Source organism: Amblyomma mixtum, chromosome 10 (genome assembly GCF_055824585.1).
Source record: "Amblyomma mixtum isolate Tamu chromosome 10, ASM5582458v1, whole genome shotgun sequence".
Classification (NCBI taxonomy): Eukaryota; Metazoa; Arthropoda; class Arachnida; order Ixodida; family Ixodidae; genus Amblyomma; species Amblyomma mixtum.
The window spans coordinates 143,651,611-143,672,165 of record NC_143021.1 but is presented as its reverse complement, the minus strand read 5'-3'; the positions used below and the strand labels follow the sequence as shown (position 1 = coordinate 143,672,165).

At 49.2% G+C, this 20,555-nt stretch overlaps 1 protein-coding gene across 1 annotated transcript in view; it reads right to left on the bottom strand.

The window, feature by feature from the left end:
- The window catches only part of LOC149327173 (venom metalloproteinase antarease-like TpachMP_A), a 52,463-nt gene that overhangs the window by 12,277 nt on the left and 19,631 nt on the right, over positions 1-20,555 (bottom strand). Inside the window, exons 6-9 of the mRNA XM_089563441.1 lie at positions 7,280-7,351; positions 7,037-7,173; positions 6,911-6,957; positions 513-621 (exon numbers count right to left, since the gene is read on the bottom strand). Coding sequence (XP_089419567.1) covers positions 513-621; positions 6,911-6,957; positions 7,037-7,173; positions 7,280-7,351 — 365 coding nt within the window. The remainder of the gene's footprint in view (positions 1-512; positions 622-6,910; positions 6,958-7,036; positions 7,174-7,279; positions 7,352-20,555) is intronic.

Below are 20,555 nucleotides of genomic sequence, written 5' to 3'. Positions count from 1 at the left end.
GAGATCTACAATACGATGCAACACGTGCAAAGTAATACTAGAGAGAAATTACACTTAAAGTGCACGAACACAGGAGAGAGAACAATAAAGAAAACAGAGTTTGTTCACTTAGCACTGCTGCAGACCGATGTCCCGAGGCCCTCCCGTGTGTCGGTGCGTGCTGCCGCTAGCGAAGTCCACGGTTTGGCGAGTGTTGTTGAGCCGGGAGTCGTGCGGGAGTGCTTCCTGGAAGCTTAAACTGCTGCAGGAGCTGACAGAGGGCGCTAAACGTCTATTCATTTTTTCGCCCAAAGCTGGCGCACATACACACATCACGTGTACAATTTCTTTGTCGCCCTCTCGCTCGGCGCGCCACTTGGTAGCTTCTTCCTCGCAGAGCTTGCCATGCTGAGTCGAGGACGTCTTTATCGAGAATGGAACAGCTACCCCCACACACTCTAAGGGTGCGCGAAGTGCACGCGAATAGTGCCGAGAGAGGATAGCGGAGCATAGCCAGACAATAACTGACTTACACGTGCCCCAACTCATGCGCGAGGGTGTAAGTGCCCGAGTACAGTCCTGGCTTGTCCTCTCCAAGAGCCACTTTCTGGTAGGTGCAAATTCCCGCGACGTACCCGACTCCTAGAAATGGGATACGGCTTGCATAAGTGTGCGAGCGGTTTTCTTCAAATAGCACAATAAACTCTCTCTTCTGGCATTAAAGGCACTTCTCACTTTTCTGCACTTCCTTTCAAAAACTCATTCTACGCTTCGGAGGATAATCCTGTCCTCAAGATTCCTGAAGAAAACAAAAAGAATGCTGGTAGCGGTCAGCGTAATGTTTCGCCACAGGTTGAAGTACTCCAGCAGGTAAATTAATCGCACATATATGCACTCTTACCAGCTTCGTAAACCTCCCTGTGAAAGCGCACACACAGCAAAGTCAAGATAAATTAACGTTGTTCGTTAAAGGAACTAGCGCTAAGGCGCGCATAAGGTAATTGTTATATCGCTAGGCCACACAAAACCTCGTACCGAATGACCCTCCGGTATTTGCTCTCCAATATATATATATATATATATATATATATATATATATATATATATAGTAAGAACATAGACCAACGTTTGAACACTTGAAACACTTTATTGACGTTTCGACCGTGGAACGGCCCAATAAAGTGTTTCAAGCGTTTCAAACGTTGGTCTACGGTCTTACTACTACATACCGTGCCGAGATTCCTTCTTTTTTTTTATTATATATATATATATATATCGTATATACCGGGTGTTTTTTTTAGAAGGTCCAAAATTTTTAAAAAAAGGTAAATTTCTTTAGATTTATTCTAGCACTGGGGCTATACAGAAGGCACGGCCGGCACCAGGCAAGAGGAAAACTGCTTTAATTAGTTCAATGATTAACTAAATATGTTAACAAACTTTTCTAATTTTTATTTTAAGGGTTATGTTGTATTCGCAGAATTGGAGATCGTCCTGCAAACAGTCCAACCATGAAAAAACAAATTTAATTAAAAATTTTTCACGCATGTTACGAGGCTAGAAAAAGTCACCCTGGTAGGCATTTTCACACCGTAACTCAGCGGCGGTGAGCGCCTCTGACGTAGTTCGCTCCGCCCTGCGCTTTGCGTCACACGGCTGATATCACCTGAAGCCCGGACGGGCGGCCTGCGCTATTGCTGCTTGTTTCGCTTCGCTCCGCGGCCTCACGGAATGCCGCGTTGGAACAAAAATGCATTGACACAAAGCGCAGAGCGGAGCTAGCTACGTCACAGGCGCTAACAGACTCTCTATTACAGTGAGAAGCTGCCTACCAGGGTGACTCTTTCTCGCTGCGTAACGCGCGCAAAAAAATATTTCATGAAATTTTTTTTTCTTGGCTGGACTGTTTGAAAGACGATCTGCAATTCTGCTAATACAACATATCCCCTAAAATTAAAATTATAAAAGTTAATTAAGGTATTCAGTTAATCAGCGAACTAATTAAAGTAGTTTGCCTCTTACCTGGTGTCCGCCGTAACCCTCAGTATAGCCCCAGGGTTAAAATAAATCTAAAGGAATTTACCTTTCTTTAAAAATTTTGGAGCTTCTAAAAAAAACACCCGGTATATATATATTGTACTGTCCGTTCGTTCGCGCTCATGCCGGCAGGAAAAGTGTTATCATCTTTGTTCGTGAGGCGAGAAGCGACCGGACTAATCTCGATTGATCACAGCTATGAAGAGCTGCGTCTACGTTTCTCCAGATTGCTCAAATGATCTTGACCTGTTATCTCGAAGTTTACTTGCCGGCTATGAATTGAGCGATGCCGCGAGCGCCGGGCATTCTGTTCGACGAGCGCCGAGCACGCTTGTTGCCACGCCGCCGCCGAGTAATTCAGTTCTCTGCGGGCGCAAGTCAGCCCAGACAGAGTTTCGTCTAGCAGCCATCCTCGCTGTGGTCCTCTTCGCCGGACTGCAGTGACCACTACGTGGGAATTTATATATATATATATATATATATATATATATATATATATATATATATATATATATATATATATATATATATATATATATATATATATATATATATATATATATATATATAAGCATAGAAGGGAAGGGGATGAGGGGCTCGTTATAAGTATGAGAGAAGCCAACAGTCACGGAAACCAAGGGACAAAGGGATTTTAATCATGTATATTGTGGTGTTGATCAATTTAGGATTTTGCTGAGTATGTTATCGCTTAAAGCTAACAGTTTTGAAGAGCAGTAGAAAAGACAACCACATGCCACCGGTGGGAACCGAACCCACGACCTCCGAATTACGCGTCCGCTGCTCTACCAAGTGCGCTACGGCTTCTGCTTTCGGGGGTGTTTATGTTTACAAGTGACCTAACTGAGTGTGTTCATCAGCGCCACCCACGTTCGTAAGCGGCGGAGGTAGTACGTCCTGAGCTACCGCTCGTGTGTCGTGGAACGTCATCGAACGACGAGGGTGGAAGCTGTGTGAGAACCCTCTCACGCTTCCTATGGCGTCAAGGCTGCCAGAACCGAGGCCCTCGCTAAGCAATTAAGCAAACAAGGGAAGGGGAATTAGGGGCTCGTTATAAATATGAGAGAAGCCAACAGCCTCAAAAACCAAGGGACACAGGGGATTTTAATCAGTTTATTTATTTTGTGGTGCTGATCAATTTAGAATATTACTGATTGTGTTATCGCTTAAAGCTAATTGATTACAAAAGCAGAAGAAAAAGGTCGTGGGTTCGGCTCCGACCGGCGGCATGTGGTTGTTTTTCCTTCTGCTTTTATAATATATTACCTTTAAGCGATAACATATTCAGTAATATTCTAAATTGATCAACACCACAAAATAAATACATTAATTAAAATCCCCTGTGTCCCTTGGTTTTTCTGGCTGTTGGCTTCTCTCATATACCAGGTGTCCCAGCTAAATGTAACCAAGCTTTTAAAAAACACAGGCTGTCCTAGCCATCTGAAACCAAATGAGGTTTGTTTAGAGTCGCGTGACCTAGTCTGCAGTATTTTTTTCGTTCTTCAAGGGTGACTAATTAGTTAAGATTAATTAACGAACTTTTATTTATTGACTTGAGGAACAAAGTGTCAATGGAGAAGTTGTAGATCACTTTGAGAAACAGCTTACTGAGACATTTGCAGCAAAGTAATGTTTACGTAAAGTAGTTTTTTACCGGTCTTTAACCAGAGCCAGGACGATAATAAAAAGCTTCCACATGACAACTGTTCCACTTCAACATCCGGAGACGCACCTTAAAGAATAAAATCCGTTTTTTCTGAAGTCCTCTCCTCGATGAGACTTTGGGTGCACACTGGGCAGAGAAGTGAGTGAGCAGCTGGTCACGTGACAACTTTCTTTTCAGGCCAATACATGAAGCCACTTAAATCGTAACTTGACGGAAACAGCACTACTAGCAGTTTTTCGAGGTAATATAAAACTTTTGCATTGACCCTTTCTTCCTGAAGTTAATAATTAAAAAGTTAGCTAATTAAACTTAACTAATTATTAACTTTGAAGAGCGAAAATATTCTGAAGACTACGCAACGCGACTATGAACAACCCTGAGTTGGTTTCACTGGACTAGGACACTTCGCCTTTTTTAACAGATTGGTTACATTTAGCTGGGACACCCGGTATATCTATATATATATAACGGCGACCTACTAGCGTTATTGAAAATTGAGTTTCTTTGAATGCATGGGACTTTTCACGGTTACGCCCGTCGCAGGCTTTCAGCACGTCAAGGCCTGACAGAAAAAAATGGTTAGCGCTCTGATTATTCTGTAAATTGTCTTTACAAAATAACCCAAGTGAGACAAACAAGACAAGAACAGTGTTCACAATCAGTGCAGCCGTAGGCAGGGGTTACGAGCAATCGGCACATGATAGAATAAGGCCATGCTATTATTCGTTGCTTATCAGATCGCACACTTTAGCTTCACCATGCAATGTGCTTTGCAAGAACAAGCAAAGGCTGCCATATTTTGTTTTGAGGCCTGCTCTCGTATTGCGGGTAAAATTCCACAGACCATTTTAATTTCAAACGAGAGAAGCTAACCTCGCAGTGGAGCATGCCCTCTGCACTGCGTTTCGGTTTCACGTTACAACGGTGAGGCGGTCGGGGCACTTCGCAGCGTTGAAGCGAACCGTCGAACGAACTGCAGATGTACGCGAGTCGCAACTTAAATGAAACGAAAGAGGAGAACAGCGAGAAGGCGCAGCATGGCACACAGAGGACGGGGAACTGTGCGGTAGACCTAATGTCTGTATATTTCTTAAATAAACATAGTCTTTCGAAATTTCTCAGCCCAAACGGTTAATACATGTATATGAAGGCGAGACACACGATGTATGCCTAAGAGCTCCATTCCTTAACGGCACTCAGATGGATCCTGTAGCGTTTCCACCTATGCACTTGAGGCTGTTACCCAGGTCTCGCTCTCTCTTGGGTCTCGCCACACGTTCACCTGAATTGGAGCTGTGAGCGGAGGTGGTTTGTTATATTACTGCTCTCGCCGTTTCAATTGCTTTCAATATCGTTTGCGCTGGGAAGAATGAAGCCACTACCAGGACTACTTGAAGCAGTTCATCTTCGAAGAAAACGCTGCGAGAGTCATTTACCGCTTCACCCCGAAATGCCACACGGAGCGAAATCAGACGAAAACTTTACGCTTCGCAGACCAACCTATTTAAAGAAACGACACAGTTGATTCGTGCTCGTTGCCTTCGCTTCATAGCCAATAAACTTATCGCTTAGAAAAACCACTGGGTTCAACCAGACGAGCTTAAAGGTGGGAAAGAGTCTACCATGAAAGTAAAGGAAGGAATACATATCTGGATTAAAACGGCACAACAAAAGAACGCATCGAATTACCTATAACGTTGAATTGCTCGCGTGTTCAAAGCTCAGGGCACATGGGCACTATCCAGCTGCTACAGCATTTCGTTCAAGGAAAGCGTTCGATTTTGCATCAGCGAAGTAACAAAATCGTGTAAATACCATAGTTCCATCTTTTGTAGCCTTTGTGGATAATAAAATTAACAAGAAGAAAGAGAACACTCTTTCAGAAATAACCTGTAAATATTTGGAATTGCTATGCATTATCATCGTCATTATCCTAACTACTCGCACTGCAGGGTGAAGGCGTCTCCCATCTCTTTCCAGTTAACGGTGTCCTTTGCCAGTCGTGCCGTCGTGTGTCCGCAAACTTCTGAAACTCATCCCCCCCACCTAACATTCGGCGGCCCCTGCCACGCTTGCCTTCCGTTGGAATCCACTCAGTTACCTTTAAGAAGCGCGGTATACTGCCCTCGCATTACATGCTCTGCCGAAGCCAATTTCTTGCTCTTCATTTAGACTAGGGTGCCATTAAACACCGTTTGTAGCCGCACCCACTCCGGCCGCTTCCAATCTTTTAACGTCACGCCTACCATTTTTCTTCCCGTAGCTCACTGTGTTGTCCTTACCTTAAGCTGAACCCTCTTCGTTAGCCTCCAGGTTTCTGCCCCATAGGTGAGTACCTGTTTGATGCAGCTGCTTTATACTTTTCTATGAGGGATATCGGTAAACTGTCATTCATGATCTGACAGAACATGCCATATGCGCTGTACCCCATTCGTATTTTTCCACTTATTTCCCTCTCATGATTCGGATATTGCGGTCACTACCTGCCATGAGTACACGTATTCCCTTACCACATCCAGGACCTCACTACCAATTGCGATGTCTTTTCCTGTCTGAGACTTTCGAACATTATTTTGGTATTCTGCATCTTTATTTTAAGAGCTACTCTTCTTCTCTGCCCTTCTAACTCATTGATCATGCTTTGCAGTTGGTCTCCTTATTGACTTAGCAAGGCAATATCACCAGCGAGTCGCATATTACTCTGGTACTCTCCATTAACTCTTACCCCCAACTTTTCGCAATCCGGGCCTCCGAACACCTCCAGTAAACAAGCGGTGAAATGGAATTGGCGAGCTCGTGTCTCCCTGACTGACACCCTTCCTTATTGTAATTTCATCCCTGACTTTAAGAAGAACTATGGTAGCTGTGCAGTCGTTATACACATCTTCCAGTATTTTCATATAAGACTTTTCTACGCCCTGATTGCGCAATGTCTCCATTACTGCTCAGGCTTGCACTGAGTCAAATGCGGTCCCTTAATCGATGAGGGCTAGGGGCAATTTTATTTTATCATTGAGGCACAATATGTCGAAAACATCGAGCTGGCACTTTTTTTTGTTAGCGGCCTGTTGCTCAGCTTATTGATTAGAACTTGCCTAGTGTTTTATTCTTATAGATAATAGAAAAATCTCATAATGTGTCTAAATGGCTCGCAACCATACTTCTTATGCCTGTATACGGGATTTTAACATCTGTACAAGACAAACTCACCTTGACCTTCTGCAAAGCTTCCGTTGATTATGGTGTACACCTCTCGGCTAAAGAAAGAAGCATAGTTACAAAAATTGCGATACCTCCTCAAATTATGCCCTAAATTATGGATGAAATATAACATACCCTGTCATTAGGTACACAACATCCGGATCGCCAAATTTTCTGTTATTTTCGTACGCATACCCCATTAAATTTCTCAGCGTCTTTAGGTCATATATGTATTCCTTGTTAAACGGGTATAGATCAGCATATGATTCATTCTGAAGAAGCAAAAAAAAAAAAACAAGAAACATAGGGATTGATTATGCATAGCACGAGCAGGACGCCAAAACTGGCTTCAGTGAAATACGTGGCGCCCATAAATACCTTGCTTATGTCCACCCCAGTGACCAAAAACTTTATCCTTGGAGCTCTCATTGCGCTGAATCTCAAGTTTACCTGGAGACAGGAGATATCGCTTTGTAACAATGGTTGATTAAACGCGACAAACGTCAATAGGTTTATACACTCCATCTCTTCTTAAAGTACTAAAATTACGGGAGCCATATGAAATACAGAACCACTTCCAAAGGACTAAAGTGACAAAAAACAGATTTTTACTTCATTTCAGAGACTTAGGTGAAAACTTACAGGAAAAATAAAACAGCAAACAGCGATAACTGAACCGAACCTATTAGTTTATAACTTCTGACAAAAACAAACCAGCAGTGTTAGTGGTATTTAAATGGCAAAGGAACGCGTTTGTGTTCAAGCCTGTAGTGGTGGTGAGCATGTTGACGGGAGCAAGTTGAAGGAAGGAAAGTTTGCGTACCTTATGGGGCGGTTTGACATATTTCTCCCGGTTATCGGGTACACTGAAAAATTGAGTGATCAAGGAAGAGGACAACGAGATCACACAGCTCATGAACATATGCGCACAGCGTTCCAAACGCCAGTAAGGGGTAATAGCTTTTAGTGGTTAAGCAGCATCAGAAAAGCTATGTATCTAGCCATGAGGCTACTGGTGAATACACCTGACCTTCGAGAACGGTCTCGTGTACACTTGAACAAGTTTGATGGTTAGGCTAAGTGTCATCGTTATTACCATAATCCTCCCTACGCTCACTGCAGGGCTAAGGGCTCTCCCATACCTCTCCAATTAACCCTGTCATGTGCCACCTGCGGGAACTGTATCCTCGCAAACTTCGTAACCTCATCCTCTCACCCTTCTGCCGCCTCGAGCTATGCTTGCCTTCTATTGGAATATAGTCCGTTACCCTTGAGGACCACCGGTTATATTGCCTTCGCATTACATGCCCTGCAGAAGCCCACTTCTTCCTCTTGAGTTCCACTAGGATGTCGGGAACCCGCATTTGTTTCATTTGCAGGGGTGCGTTTATTAGGCGTCCTCAAGAGACCGAACCGCCGTGTAGAATCTGGCAGCCTAGACAATCGTAGCCAGCACAAAGAGAGCGGGGCAGCTTCGTCGACGTCAGGCGCAGCGTAGTGTCGGCGCATCGCGGTAGCGGAACCCGTCACAATTGGCACACTGCAGTTTCCCCCAGGTGACAAGGAGCCAGCCTGGCGTCTTAAGGGGAAGGAAGAACAAAGGGGTCGCAGTACGGCTTCAGTCAGTTGACGTGGACGGTTTCGCGGCCATGGCGACGCAAGTCCTCAGGGTGTGCAACGGGCTCAACAATATAACTGACCGGAGAGGTTTGCTTGAGAACCCGGTAGGGACCATGATACCAATCCAGCAGTTTCCGCGAAAGGCAAGAAATTGTGAGAGGCACCCAAAGCTACACAAGGGAGACGGCAAGCTAGGCGGTAGAGGCCTCCGAAGTGTCGCGGTCATGTTTTTGCTGCCACTGGGTCTGCGTGGTAAACGAGCGAGCAAGCTGACGCATTCTTGGGCGTACCCGGCTGCGTCGGAGAGTGGCGTGTACTCGGAAATGTCGGGGCGGTAGCGAAGAAGAGTGTGCCTCGTGCAGTGCGGCTCGCTGCCGTACAGAAGAAAGAAGGGAGAGAATCGAGTTGGGGCTTGCGTCGAAGTGTTATATGCGTAGGTGACGAAGGGAAGAACCTAATGCTAGTTGGAGTGGTTGGCGTAGACGTACATGACCAGCATGTCACTAAGGCTTCGGTTGAAACGCTTGGTCAGACCGTTGGTCTGAGGGTGGTAAGACGAAGCGGTTCGATGGATACTGCGACATTCCTTGAGGAGGGCCTCAAGAGCGTCAGACAGGAATACGCATCCACGGTCGCTGAGCAGTTCCTGAGGAGAACCATGGTGAAGAATCAGATTCTTTAGAAGAAAGGAAGCGACGTCACGGGCGGAAGCAGATGGTAATGGAGACGTTTCCGCATAGCGTGTGAGATGATCCACGGCCACGATAATCCAGTGGTGACCAGCGGGAGTGGGGGGAGGGGGCCGTAGAGGTCTATGCCAAAGCGGTCAAACGGGCGGGCAGGACAGGGTAAAGGCTGCAATAGAGCAGGCGAGGTGTGAGGCGGACTTTTATGACGTTGACAGGATGGGCAAGATCGCACAAAGTGGCGAACAAAGCGGTGCATGCCACGCCAGTAGAATCGGAGAGGCAGACGCGTGTAAGTTTTCAAGACACCGCTGTGTGCACACTGGGAGTCCGCATGGAAAGCGGCGGAAATGTCGGTGCGCAGTTGGCGCCGGATGAGTAGGAGCCATTTGCGTCCGTCGAACAGGTAATTGCGATGATAGAGTAGACCGTCCCGAATAGAAAAGTGGCGGGTTTGACGTAAGAGTGAAGCGGACTAATCATCAGTCGTAGGGCTCGAGAAGAAGTTAATAAGAGTGGCGATCCAAGGGTATTTCCGCTGCTCGGTGGACATGTCGACAGTGGCAAGCGAGGACAGGTCGTAAGCAGACACAGGGGCAGACAAAAGCACTAGGTAGCGGCGAGCGGGAAAGAGCGTCCGCGTCATTGTGCTTGAGGCAAGAGCAGTGAATGACATCAATGTCATACTCCTGCAATCCCAGAGTCCAGCGAACTAGGCGGCCTGACGGGTCTTTGAGAGAGGCGAGCCAGCACAGTGTATGGTGGTCGGTTACTATACAGAACGGGCGACCATAGACATAGGGACGAAATTTTCCAATGACCCAGATGATGGCCAAACATTCTCGTTCTGTATCAGATAAGTTGGCATCCGCTTTGCTCAAAGTCCGACTGGCGCAGGCGACCACATACTCACGGAAGACAGGTTTGCGTTGGTGGAGAACGGCACCCAGTCCAATACCGCTGGTGTCAGTTTGGATCGTAGTCGGCGTAGTCGGGTCAAAGTGACGCAGGATAAGGGGCGAAACCAAAAGGCAGCGCAGGGTGTCGAAGGCGTCATCGCAAGTAGGCGTCCAAGCGAAGAGGTTGGAGCTGCCTGCGAGCAGCTGGATCAGAGGAGCGATGATCGAGGCGAAATTCAAGATGAAGCGACGGAAGTACGAGCAGAAGCCAATGAAGCTACGGAGCTTCTTCAGTGACGTTGGCTTCGGAAATTCGGCACCTGCACGAAGCGCCTTCAATATGAACGAAGTTTGGCAGGGTCCGGAAGAATACCATCCTTAGAGACTACATGTCCTAAAATGGCGAGTTGTCTGGCAGCAAAGCGGCACGTTTTCAAATTCATCTGAAGCCCACCGTCAGTAAGACAAGTCAGAACGCGCTTCAGGCGGAGGAGATGAGAAGAAAAGTCCGCGGAAAAGACGACGATGTCATCGAGATAGCAAAGAAAACTCTCCCACTTGAGTCCACAAAGGATAGTGTCCATCAGGCGTTCGAAAGTTGTCAAATGGCATAACGTTGAACTCATATAAGCCGTCCCGTGTTATGAAGGCAGTTTTTGAGCGATCAGCGTCAGCCATGGGTACCTGCCAGTAGTCTGACCTCAAATCCAGCGAGGAGAAATACTGAGTTTCCTAGAAGCAGCCCGGGGCGTCATCGATGCGTGGTAGAGGACAGACGACCTAGCGCGTGATGTTATTGAGCCGGCAGTAATGAACACAAAACCTGATGGAGCCATCATTCTTTTTTAGCAACACAACCGTAGACGCCAAGGTACTATTGGAGGGCTGTATGACGTCCTGGCGGAGCATGTCGCCCACGTGATCAAAATTTATGTGGCGCTCAGAAGCCGAGACACGATAGGGGCGCTGGCGAAGAGGGGCGTGTGTAGCGGTGTCGATGGTTTGCGCAATGACACACGTGCTGCCCAAGGCAGTCTGAGGAAGATCGAAAGAAGAACTGAAGCGCTGGAGGAGGGCGACGAGTTGATCACGGTGGGCGGGTGGTAGATGAGCGTCAATGGCATGGTGGAAGATGTCGGAGGGTGGCGGTTCGTTCTCAACATCACAAGAGCTGAGCATATCGATATGAAAGGAAGCGGTGGTATTAAGAATAGGGTAGGTAAGGCAGGAATGAAGTTCTGCAATACGCCCGAGGCATTCACCCCGGAGCACTGTTGACGGGCACGAAGATGTATGTGTTCGAGACGTAAATTGCACTTTGTTCATGGTTGATCATGAGAGCAGCAAAGGGAAACAGGAGGCAGGGATGGCGGGAAGCGGTTTCGGAAGGCGTGAAAAAACTGTTGAATGAGTGATGCTTCCACAGGAGAGAGGTACGAGGGCAGCAGAAAACGGAGGAATGTCGGTATAAGTCGCGACGATATGTTTGACAGACTGGGTAAGTACGTCGCAAAAGTGGAGCGTCACACAGAGGAGAAAAGGCAATTTCTGCTCGGGTGCAGTCAATAACGGCACGATGAGTCGAAAGGAAGTCGCATCCCAGGTTGATGTCTTGCGAGCAGTGAGACAGCGCAATAAACTCGATGGTGTACAAAACATCTTGAATGGGGACACGGACCATACATGCGGCTGAGGGGTGAATGCGCTGTGATGAGGCGGTGCGAAGTGAAGTCAGAAAGTGGAGTAAGCACTTTGCGGAGTGGGCAGCATAGAGCTTCACTTATCACGGATACTGCAGCGCCCTTGTCGACGAGGACGAGAACCTCGGCGCCTTCCACGAACACTACGATTACATTAGCGGGACGACACGGAGGACTTGAGGAGTTCGAAACAAGAGCAGTTCTTGCCCCAGGAACTGCGACTGTTAGTTTCCCTCAAGTGCGGAGCTAGAACGTCGCCGCATCGGAGAAGGGGAACGGCGTCGAAGGGAAGGCGATCGGCGAGTCGTGTAAATTTGTCGATCAGGGGAAACGAAGGGGGAACCGGGCGGCCTTCTCGACGAGGATGGTTCGGCATCGTACGGGTATAAGCGCAGATCAGGTCGCGAAGGCGGAAGGGGCTGTCGGCCAGGCCGCGCGACATGGCCAGGCAGACCACAGGCGTAACAAATGGGTCGGTTGTCCGCAGTATGCCAGGGGTTCGTAGGATGTGGGCGAACTCTTGAGAACGGAGCTTGAAACGAGGTCGACTCAGGAACTTGGCGGGCGGGGTCTTGAGAATGTGAAATAAGTAACAGCTGCGAGCGACTTCCTCGCGAACGAAGGCTTTGATTTGGTTGAGAAGAGGGGAGTCCTAAGAAGTGGTACCACCCAGGCCCAGTGTGGAGAGGGCCTCGTCGCAGACATCGGCGCGCCGTGTAGACGCGCGCTGCTTGAGGGGCTCGTCGTAGCTCAGGCAAAGCTTAATAACCTCACTGACGGTGGTAGGATTTTTCTCGAGGAGCATCTGAAATGCGTCGTCAGCGATGCCTTTGAGGATGTGATGGTTCTTGTCCGCTTCTAGCATGGCGGCGTTGACACGTTTGCAGAGGTCAACGATGTCTTCAATGTAACTTGTGATGGTCTCATCGGTGTGTTGAACGTGATCCCTTAAGCGCTGTTCGGCACAGAACTTGCGCACCGCAGGGCGGCCGAACACTTCAGGAAAACTCTTCTTAAAAACGGGCCAAGTGGGCAGGTGCCCCTCGTTGTTGCGGAACCAGAGGTTCGCCACATCCGTAAGTTAAAAGATGCCGTTACTGAGCTTGATAGTGTCACCCTACATGTTATAGCTGCTCACTCGCTCATACGATGACAGCCAGTCCTCATCATCTTGGTCGGCAGTGGCAGTAAAGAGGGAAGGGTCACGCTGCCGGATGACGCCAGAACAAAGGACGGCGGATGAACTGGCCGCCGGTGTTGGGGCAGTCTCATCTGGCATGGTTGACACAGGTGGCAGCGTATGGCTCTGGAATCCCAGGTTGGTAGAGGATGTACTCAGCACCTCCTCCAATTGTAGAGTGCGTGTATCAGGCATCCTCAAGAGTCCCAACCGCCGTGTAGGATCTGGTAGCGTAGAAAGGCGTAGCCAGCACCAAGAGAGCGGGGCAACATTGTCTGCGTCAGGCGCAGTGTAGTGTCGGTTGTTGTTGTTGTGGCGACTGAGAGAAGGATGAAGAGGAAAGTGCATGGGCCTGCCGACTGGCGAGCCACCACCGCTGCCACGTGCAGATAGAGGAGAGTTCAAAGATAAGAGGGAAGAAAGAAAAGAAAAGAAAAGGCGCGCGTCGCAACAACCAAGTCCGCTGCAGCAGACGCTGGCTGAAAAAACAGATAACCGGCCGAAGCCGCGCTCGCTCCACCGCCTCTCGACTCCCAGTTTTCGGCGCATGGCGGCAGCGGAACCAGTCACAGTTGGCAAACTACACATGACTTATGCTGCCGTCTCTCTGTCCCTTAATGTTAAACTTATAGTTATTTTTATAGCTCGCTGCGGTGTATAGCTTAGAGCATTGCATCTTCAAAGTAACGCGCATCCACGCTGTGCGTAATTTCAGTCAAAAACAAATATTCAACATTATATGCTACCACCCGCCACAAATGGAACAACAGAAGTTAAGCTTCGTAGCGCCTGCTTTGTGTCCAGCTCTGTACGTTATCATGGCGCTCTTGAAAAAAGAAACATTGACTATAAAATTTCGCGCTTGATGTGATCAACATCTCCAGGGCTCAGCGCTCTTTGTGTGAAAGTCAGCTTCAAGTACGAGGCATAGAAACTATGGGGCGTGCCTTGCGATTCAAAAGCAGCTGTTTCAAGCTTCGAATAAATCCTGTTTTTTTCGAAATTTTAACTGACTAACATGGATTTTAATGAATAAGCATAATTCATGTAATAAAATCTCTACCTTCTCCCGTAACCGAGTGTAGAGTAAGCATGAAATGTTTACGGGCATAGCACATTTGTTGTAGATGGTACTAGTCAAAATCTTGAAATGGCTCTAGTGTTCAACACACCACACCACACATACTGTGCACTGCTCATCTTTGTAATTGTTGTTTTCATTCCTCGGTTATTTGTTCCACTTTGCCTATGTGACACTCGTGACGTCACACATAATTGATGACGAATTAATGATAAGTTACTAATTAGTGATTAATTACTGATTAATGACTAAATACTAATTAACTGCTAATTAATGAAGCTTAAGCTTCGCCTTTCGGAGTGGAACGCGACAGCGTATTGTAGTGCCGCCAGGCAGTCCACGGAACGCCGCCACCCGTTCGGCGCGATGCCTTGCCCTTTGAACGCAAGGATTTTTGAGGTAAGGAAATGGCGCAGTAATTCTCTGTCATCTCGGTGGACACCCGAACTGCACCGCGAAGGAAGGGAGGAACGCCACCACCCGTTCGGCGCGATGCCTTGCCCTTTGAACGCAACGCTTTTTGAGGAAAGCAAATGGCGCAGTAATTCTCCGTCATCTCGGTGGACACCCGAACCACACCGTACAGGAAGGGAGGAACGCCACCACCCGTTCGGCGCGAAGCTACCGGCGCATGTATGCCGGTCCTGTAGGATTGCTTAGAGGGTCTCTTTAAATCTCGTACGGTGCCCGGATGCTCTCGTTTCAGTGCCCGGATGAGTAGAATTCAGTGCCCGGATGAGTGGAATTCAGTTCCCGGATGTTGGCTCTCGGTCTCGACGTGACGTCACCACACTGCCGACAACGGGAGCTAAAAGCATTTCATGCTTAAAACATCTCGATGGATACCCGAACCGCGCCGTAAGGGAAGGATAATGAAAAGGAAAGGAAGCGCGCTCCTCGTATCTCGTTGGATACCCGAACCGCGCCGTAAGGGCCTTAAGGAAAATTAAATGAAATGAAAAGTGCTTTTAAGGAAAGCAAATGCCTGTCTCTCATATCTCGGTGTACACCCGAAAGGAATGCACACCACAGTACATGTCTTTAAGGAAAGAAGGGAAAACTTTATTTTCACTAATGCTTTCTCCTGCCGTTTGGGGGCATCTTCAGAGACGTCTTGGTTCTACCCTGATGTGCTCGGGGATCGGGACCGTGGGCTTCACCGCATTAGGGTGAAGCAGCCAGACTACGGAGGGAAGCCTTCGGGAGGAATATCAAACTTGAAGATTTATTTTACATTTTGTACAGTAGCAAGGAGACCGAAGCCAGAAAATGGGGGAGGATGGATTTGGCACCCCACAGATTGCTGCTTAAATGCAGTTCACATTCCCCAGGCACCCAGCTAGGGAATCTGATCTCTGCTTGAGCGTCCAATGGGCTGCTAGCGTCTTCTTAGGCTCCGCCCTCCCCACGTGATCGCGCACACTGCACAGACACACACACACGGGGCGAGGAGGAACTTGGCGTCTCTGAGTCGCGAACTGTTTGACCAGGCCCAAAGGTCGTTCGCTGCTGAGTGACGATCCTGATCGATGGGGACGCGAGCGCTGACCGCTCACACCGGTGACCTCTTCAGTTCGGTGGAAGGGACAAATCAGCCGTGTCGCCCCTCCGCCCGTGACTTTCCGAGCCCGTGACATAACACACGCGGAGGAGGTCGCCATTGCGTTGGCTGCATCTGATTCCAATTCAAAAACAATTATTTCCGACTCGCGAGCGGCATGTCGGAACGTCGAGCAGGGCTGGGTACCATATCTAGCCTACCGCATTCTCCAAAACAGCGTCTACACCGGGGACCCCGCGCACCGGCGTATCGTTTGGGCTCCTGCTCACATGGGCCTTGAGGGAAATGAGGCAGCTGACGCCGCCGCCCGCGCGCTCTCTCACCGGACATTCCCCTCCGACCCCGACGATCAGGAACTCGAATTCACTCCCGCTTACTCCTTTAAAGACATTGTTTTGCATTATCAATCTGGCCATGGTCTTTATCCCCGCCCGTGTAAAGGTCTCTCAAAGGCGGAGGAGCGGCTTTTGCTTCGCCTGTATACCAATACTTTGCTGTGCCCGGCAGCTCTCAAACACTTCGACCCTTCTTTCTCGGGCAGCTGTCCGCACTGTGCGGAGAAGTCTTCGGACATTTACCACATGGTGTGGGCCTGCCCCTCCAACCCTGCTATCCCCCCTCACCCCAACCCAACCCGGGAGGACTGGGAGGCGACCCTGCTCGGCTGCTCTGACCTGCAGGCCCAACGGGCCTTGGTCGCGCGAGCCCGGGCGGCGGCCGACGCCACTGGGGTCCCGAACTAGGGACCTCCACCTAGTACTTGTAAGGGCTGGCCCCCTCTGGGTCAGCTCATGCAATACCTCCAGTAGTGCATGTGTAAATAAATGTTTTCCACCACCACCACCTCCGCGGCACCGTCGCCCCGGCGTCGTCGCCACTGGGTCTCGTCCGTCGATCCACGGCAGTCCGGGAGAAGCGCCGCACTCAGCCTCCCCGGCGAAGGGGATTAGACGCCTTTGTGTACGCCGACGCCGTCGCCAGTAGCTGCCCCACGCAGTCTCTCTTTTGTCTTCCCTGAGCAGCAGCGCTTCGGCCGAAGTGGCCTGATGGCGCCCGATTGGCTCGCCTGTTTCCGCTGCCAGTCCCCAGGAGCGCAGTCCGGCACCAGAGCCGCATTCAGCATCGCCGGCGAAGGGGATTAGAGCCTTTGTCCACGCCAACACCGTCGCCAGAAGCCGCCCCCAGGCAGTGTCTCTTTCGTCTCCTCCGAACAGCAGCGCTTTCGGCCGCATACCTGACGGCGCCTGACTGGCTCGCCGTTCTCCGCTGGCTGGGCCTCCGATCATTACAACCCCCAGGAGCCTCCTCTGTCGAAGTCGTCCGCCTCTCATCAATGGTCGGTTGCCCTCAGTCCAGGGCTCCGCTGGCCACTGCCGCCCGTTGAGCTCGTTGTACCAGACCTTGTTGGTCTTCACAGCGGTCGCTGGACAGCAGAGTCTCCCACTGCTCCGCACTCGGGTTTTGTATTTTGGGGACCACGTCTATGTTTTGGGAGGCCCATGTGATGTGATATGGAGTAGGTTTTTCGTCGCACCAGGGACATTTGTCCGCTAAAGCAACCTTCTGAGACAGCACCGCATTCACTACTCGCGCATTTTCTCCTCTGCCTCCGGTTTGGTTTATGGGGTTGAACGTCGCAAAGCGACTCAGGCTATGAGAGCCGCCGTAGTGAAGGGCTCCGGAAATTTCGACCACCTAGGGTTCTTTAACGTGCACTGACATCGCACTACACGGGCCTCTAGAATTTTGCCTCTGTACAAACTTTGTAGGCCTAAGACAATACGTTTCGGAAAAGCCACAAAGCTATACCGTTTAAGTGTAACCGTAAGTATAACCTTAAGCTAAACCACGAGCATCGCCGAAGCTTTTCGCTTCGAGATATCCAGGCTTAACCTTAGCTAAGCCACAGCCAATTTTTTTTCGTTTCGCCTCCACCGAACCTTGGCCGAGGCGGTCGCGTTCGAACCCGAGTAGGTTGGTGGCGGGTTGCGACTGAGAGAAGGATGAAAAGGAAAAGTGCACGGGCCTGCCAACTGCCTCAAGCCGAGCCACCACTGCTGCCACGTGCAGATAGAGGAGAGTTGAAAGATAAGAGGACGGAGTAAAAGAGAGAGTAAAGACGCGCGTCGCAACAACCGCGTCCGCCGGAACGGACGCTGGCTGAAAAAAAATCTCTGTCTCTCCCGTAAACGAGAGTAGAGTAGTAGTAGTAGTGAAAACATTTATTTTTTTTTTTTAAAGGAAGAGTTAGGGAGTAGGGGGATGGGGATAGATAGATGTGGAGCTTCCGTGGTCGGTATTCCCTAGTCCAGGATCCCGTTGGCCTCCGCCGCTGCCTAGGCCCTCGTCACCAGCATAAGCTGTGTGCTCGGGTCGGAGTCAGCCAGGAGGGCCTCCCACTGCTCTAGACTAGGGCTATTTACCTTTGGTAGTAAAGGGCTTTTTTCGCAGCCCCAGGTGGCGTGGTACGTTGTGGCGTAGCCCCCACACCACACGCACTCTTTCGCGTATCTGTTCGGCCACATTTTGTGATACATGGCTCTGCTTGGGTAGGTGTCTGTTTGTAGTCGTCTGAGCGTGGTGAGAGTAGAGTAAGCATGAAATGTTTACGGGCCTAATGGCATCTCGGTGGACACCCGAACCGCACCGTACAGGAAGGGAGGAACGCCACCACCCGTTCAGCGCAATGCCTTGCCATTTGAACGCAAGGTTTTTTGAGGAAAGGAAATGGCGCAGTAATTCTCTGCCATCTCGGTGGACACCCAAGCCGCACTGTAAAGGAAGGGAGGAACGCCACCACCCGTTCGGCGCGATGCCTTGCCCTTTGAACGCAGCGCTTCTCCCCCGGATCACGTATGACGACGAAGTGTAACATGACATTTATGTGCTTTTTGCACGCGTTATTAGAAATCGGAAATTATAATTCCGTGCATTATCAAACCCACAGCTCCACTGATATCTTGATAAACATTGAGAAGGCACTGGCAGCAGTTATTTTTTGTCTCGTTTGCAGACCAACCGGCGCTTGCATGCCGGTCGCGTAGGAGGGCTTAGAGAGTCTCGTTAAATCTCGTTAAGTCTCGTACGGTGCCCGGATGTTCTCGTTTCAGAGCCCGGATGACTGGAATTCAGTGCCCGGATGACTGGATTTCAGTGCCCGGATGACTGGATTTCAGTGCCCGGATGAGTCATCCGGGCACTGAGTGCCCCGAGAGCCATCATCAGTGCCCGGATGATGGCTCTCGGTCTCGGCGTGACGTCACCACACTGCCGACAACGGGGGCTAAAAGCATTTCATGCTTAATAAGTGATTGATTTTAACTGTAGGACACGAAGGATACGAGCGCATGTCACTGCACATAAACAGGAGAGATAGAACCACAGCGCTAAAGCTGATATGAAGAAATCTTAATTTCTGATCAATACTCCCAGAAGTGAGCAAGCTTTTACTATTAGTAGCTAGCTGTCGAAAGCGGTCAGAAAACAGAACTAGACTCATAGGCGCGATTTGCATAGAATAGTGAATTCGGTATTCTCCGCGAGGAAAACAAATTTTAGTGCTAACGAAATGGCACAAACAAGCCAAGATTGCTGCTAATCTGAGTTGGCTAGAACAAGTTCGCTCAATGAGGGCAAATCGATTCTGCTGTTCCCGACGGAAACACAGTTGGTAATACTACTCTAATACTTGAGCCATGCCTTCTCTACAGACACGCTAGTTACGTGACAGAGGTTTGTTACGTGTGGCTGCAGACCAAATGCCAGAGGGGCAGCCAGACCCCTGTTGCTGTGGAGCAGGCTAAAAATACCTTTATTTTGACGCGTCGCTAAAAAAAACTGAACCAGCCAACGTGTAAAGTACGAACCATGTGGAGCGGGGCTAAGATATCTTTTATTCTGCTTTATTTAACGCTTCTCTATATTATTGCCGCCTTTTACAAGTGTGTTTGGTGTATTATTTTAGAGCGGAGTTCTTAAAGGGCCACTGACCACCTTCTCGTCGAAAACATTACACCTCTCTGGTAGCGAGGCATCGTCCCCGGATGGCACGGCCGCGAGTATCTTGAATGGACTGATTGCTAGCTTAGTTACACCTATCGCAATCAAGCTACTTCGCCATGCTCCTCTCCTTCTGTCCCCTCCAAGAGATTTTTCTGTCTCGCGCCTTGTCGAGTAGTCGCCGCAAGGGAAATTCGCCCTTCCTCCTCCGATGTTAGCGGGAGGCGTGGCGTCTGGTGGAGTGCGTCACATGTCTATGTCACGTCCCCGCCTTGAAAACAATTCTTTTTTGTTCTTTCTGCTACCCGGGATATTTCACCGATTGGGGGGGGGGGGGGGAATCACCTAACATCCTCTCTATTTTGCTCCTTGGGTATCCTCGCAGTGTTTCGTCGCGCTTTTTTTTATTTGTCCTTCCCCGCCCCAGTTGTCCATTCTCGTCCTAGCCTCACTGAAGGAGACTGTCCCTCGCCTGAATTAGCATTGGATTGCGGTCGTAGTCATCCGAAGTGAAGTGTCTTCCACAAGCCACCACATTCTTGACCGTTGTGTCTGGTAGGGCGATGTGTTGGAGCCAGGCACGACTCAAGGCATAATCTTATGGCAATCTATGTCTGATCGTGGTTCGACTCCAGTCGCTGTGTGCGCATCCAAAGACCAAATAGCGTCGTTGCATTTACTTCGCACACTGAATGATCGAGAGACGCGATTGGCTCGACCACCTCAACATGTTAGCGAGCGCATTTTTTCATATATCAGTTCGTTTTTGTCAGCAACATCCCCAGATAACAGGCGTCCTTTTCATGCACGTAGTTTTTTTTTGAGTCCTCCTCACCGTTTTATGACTGGAGGGGCGGCAGTCGCTTTTGTTTGAAACGCACGGGGGAACGCGAACTCGGGAACCTTCCGCCATTTCTTTGAAATGCCC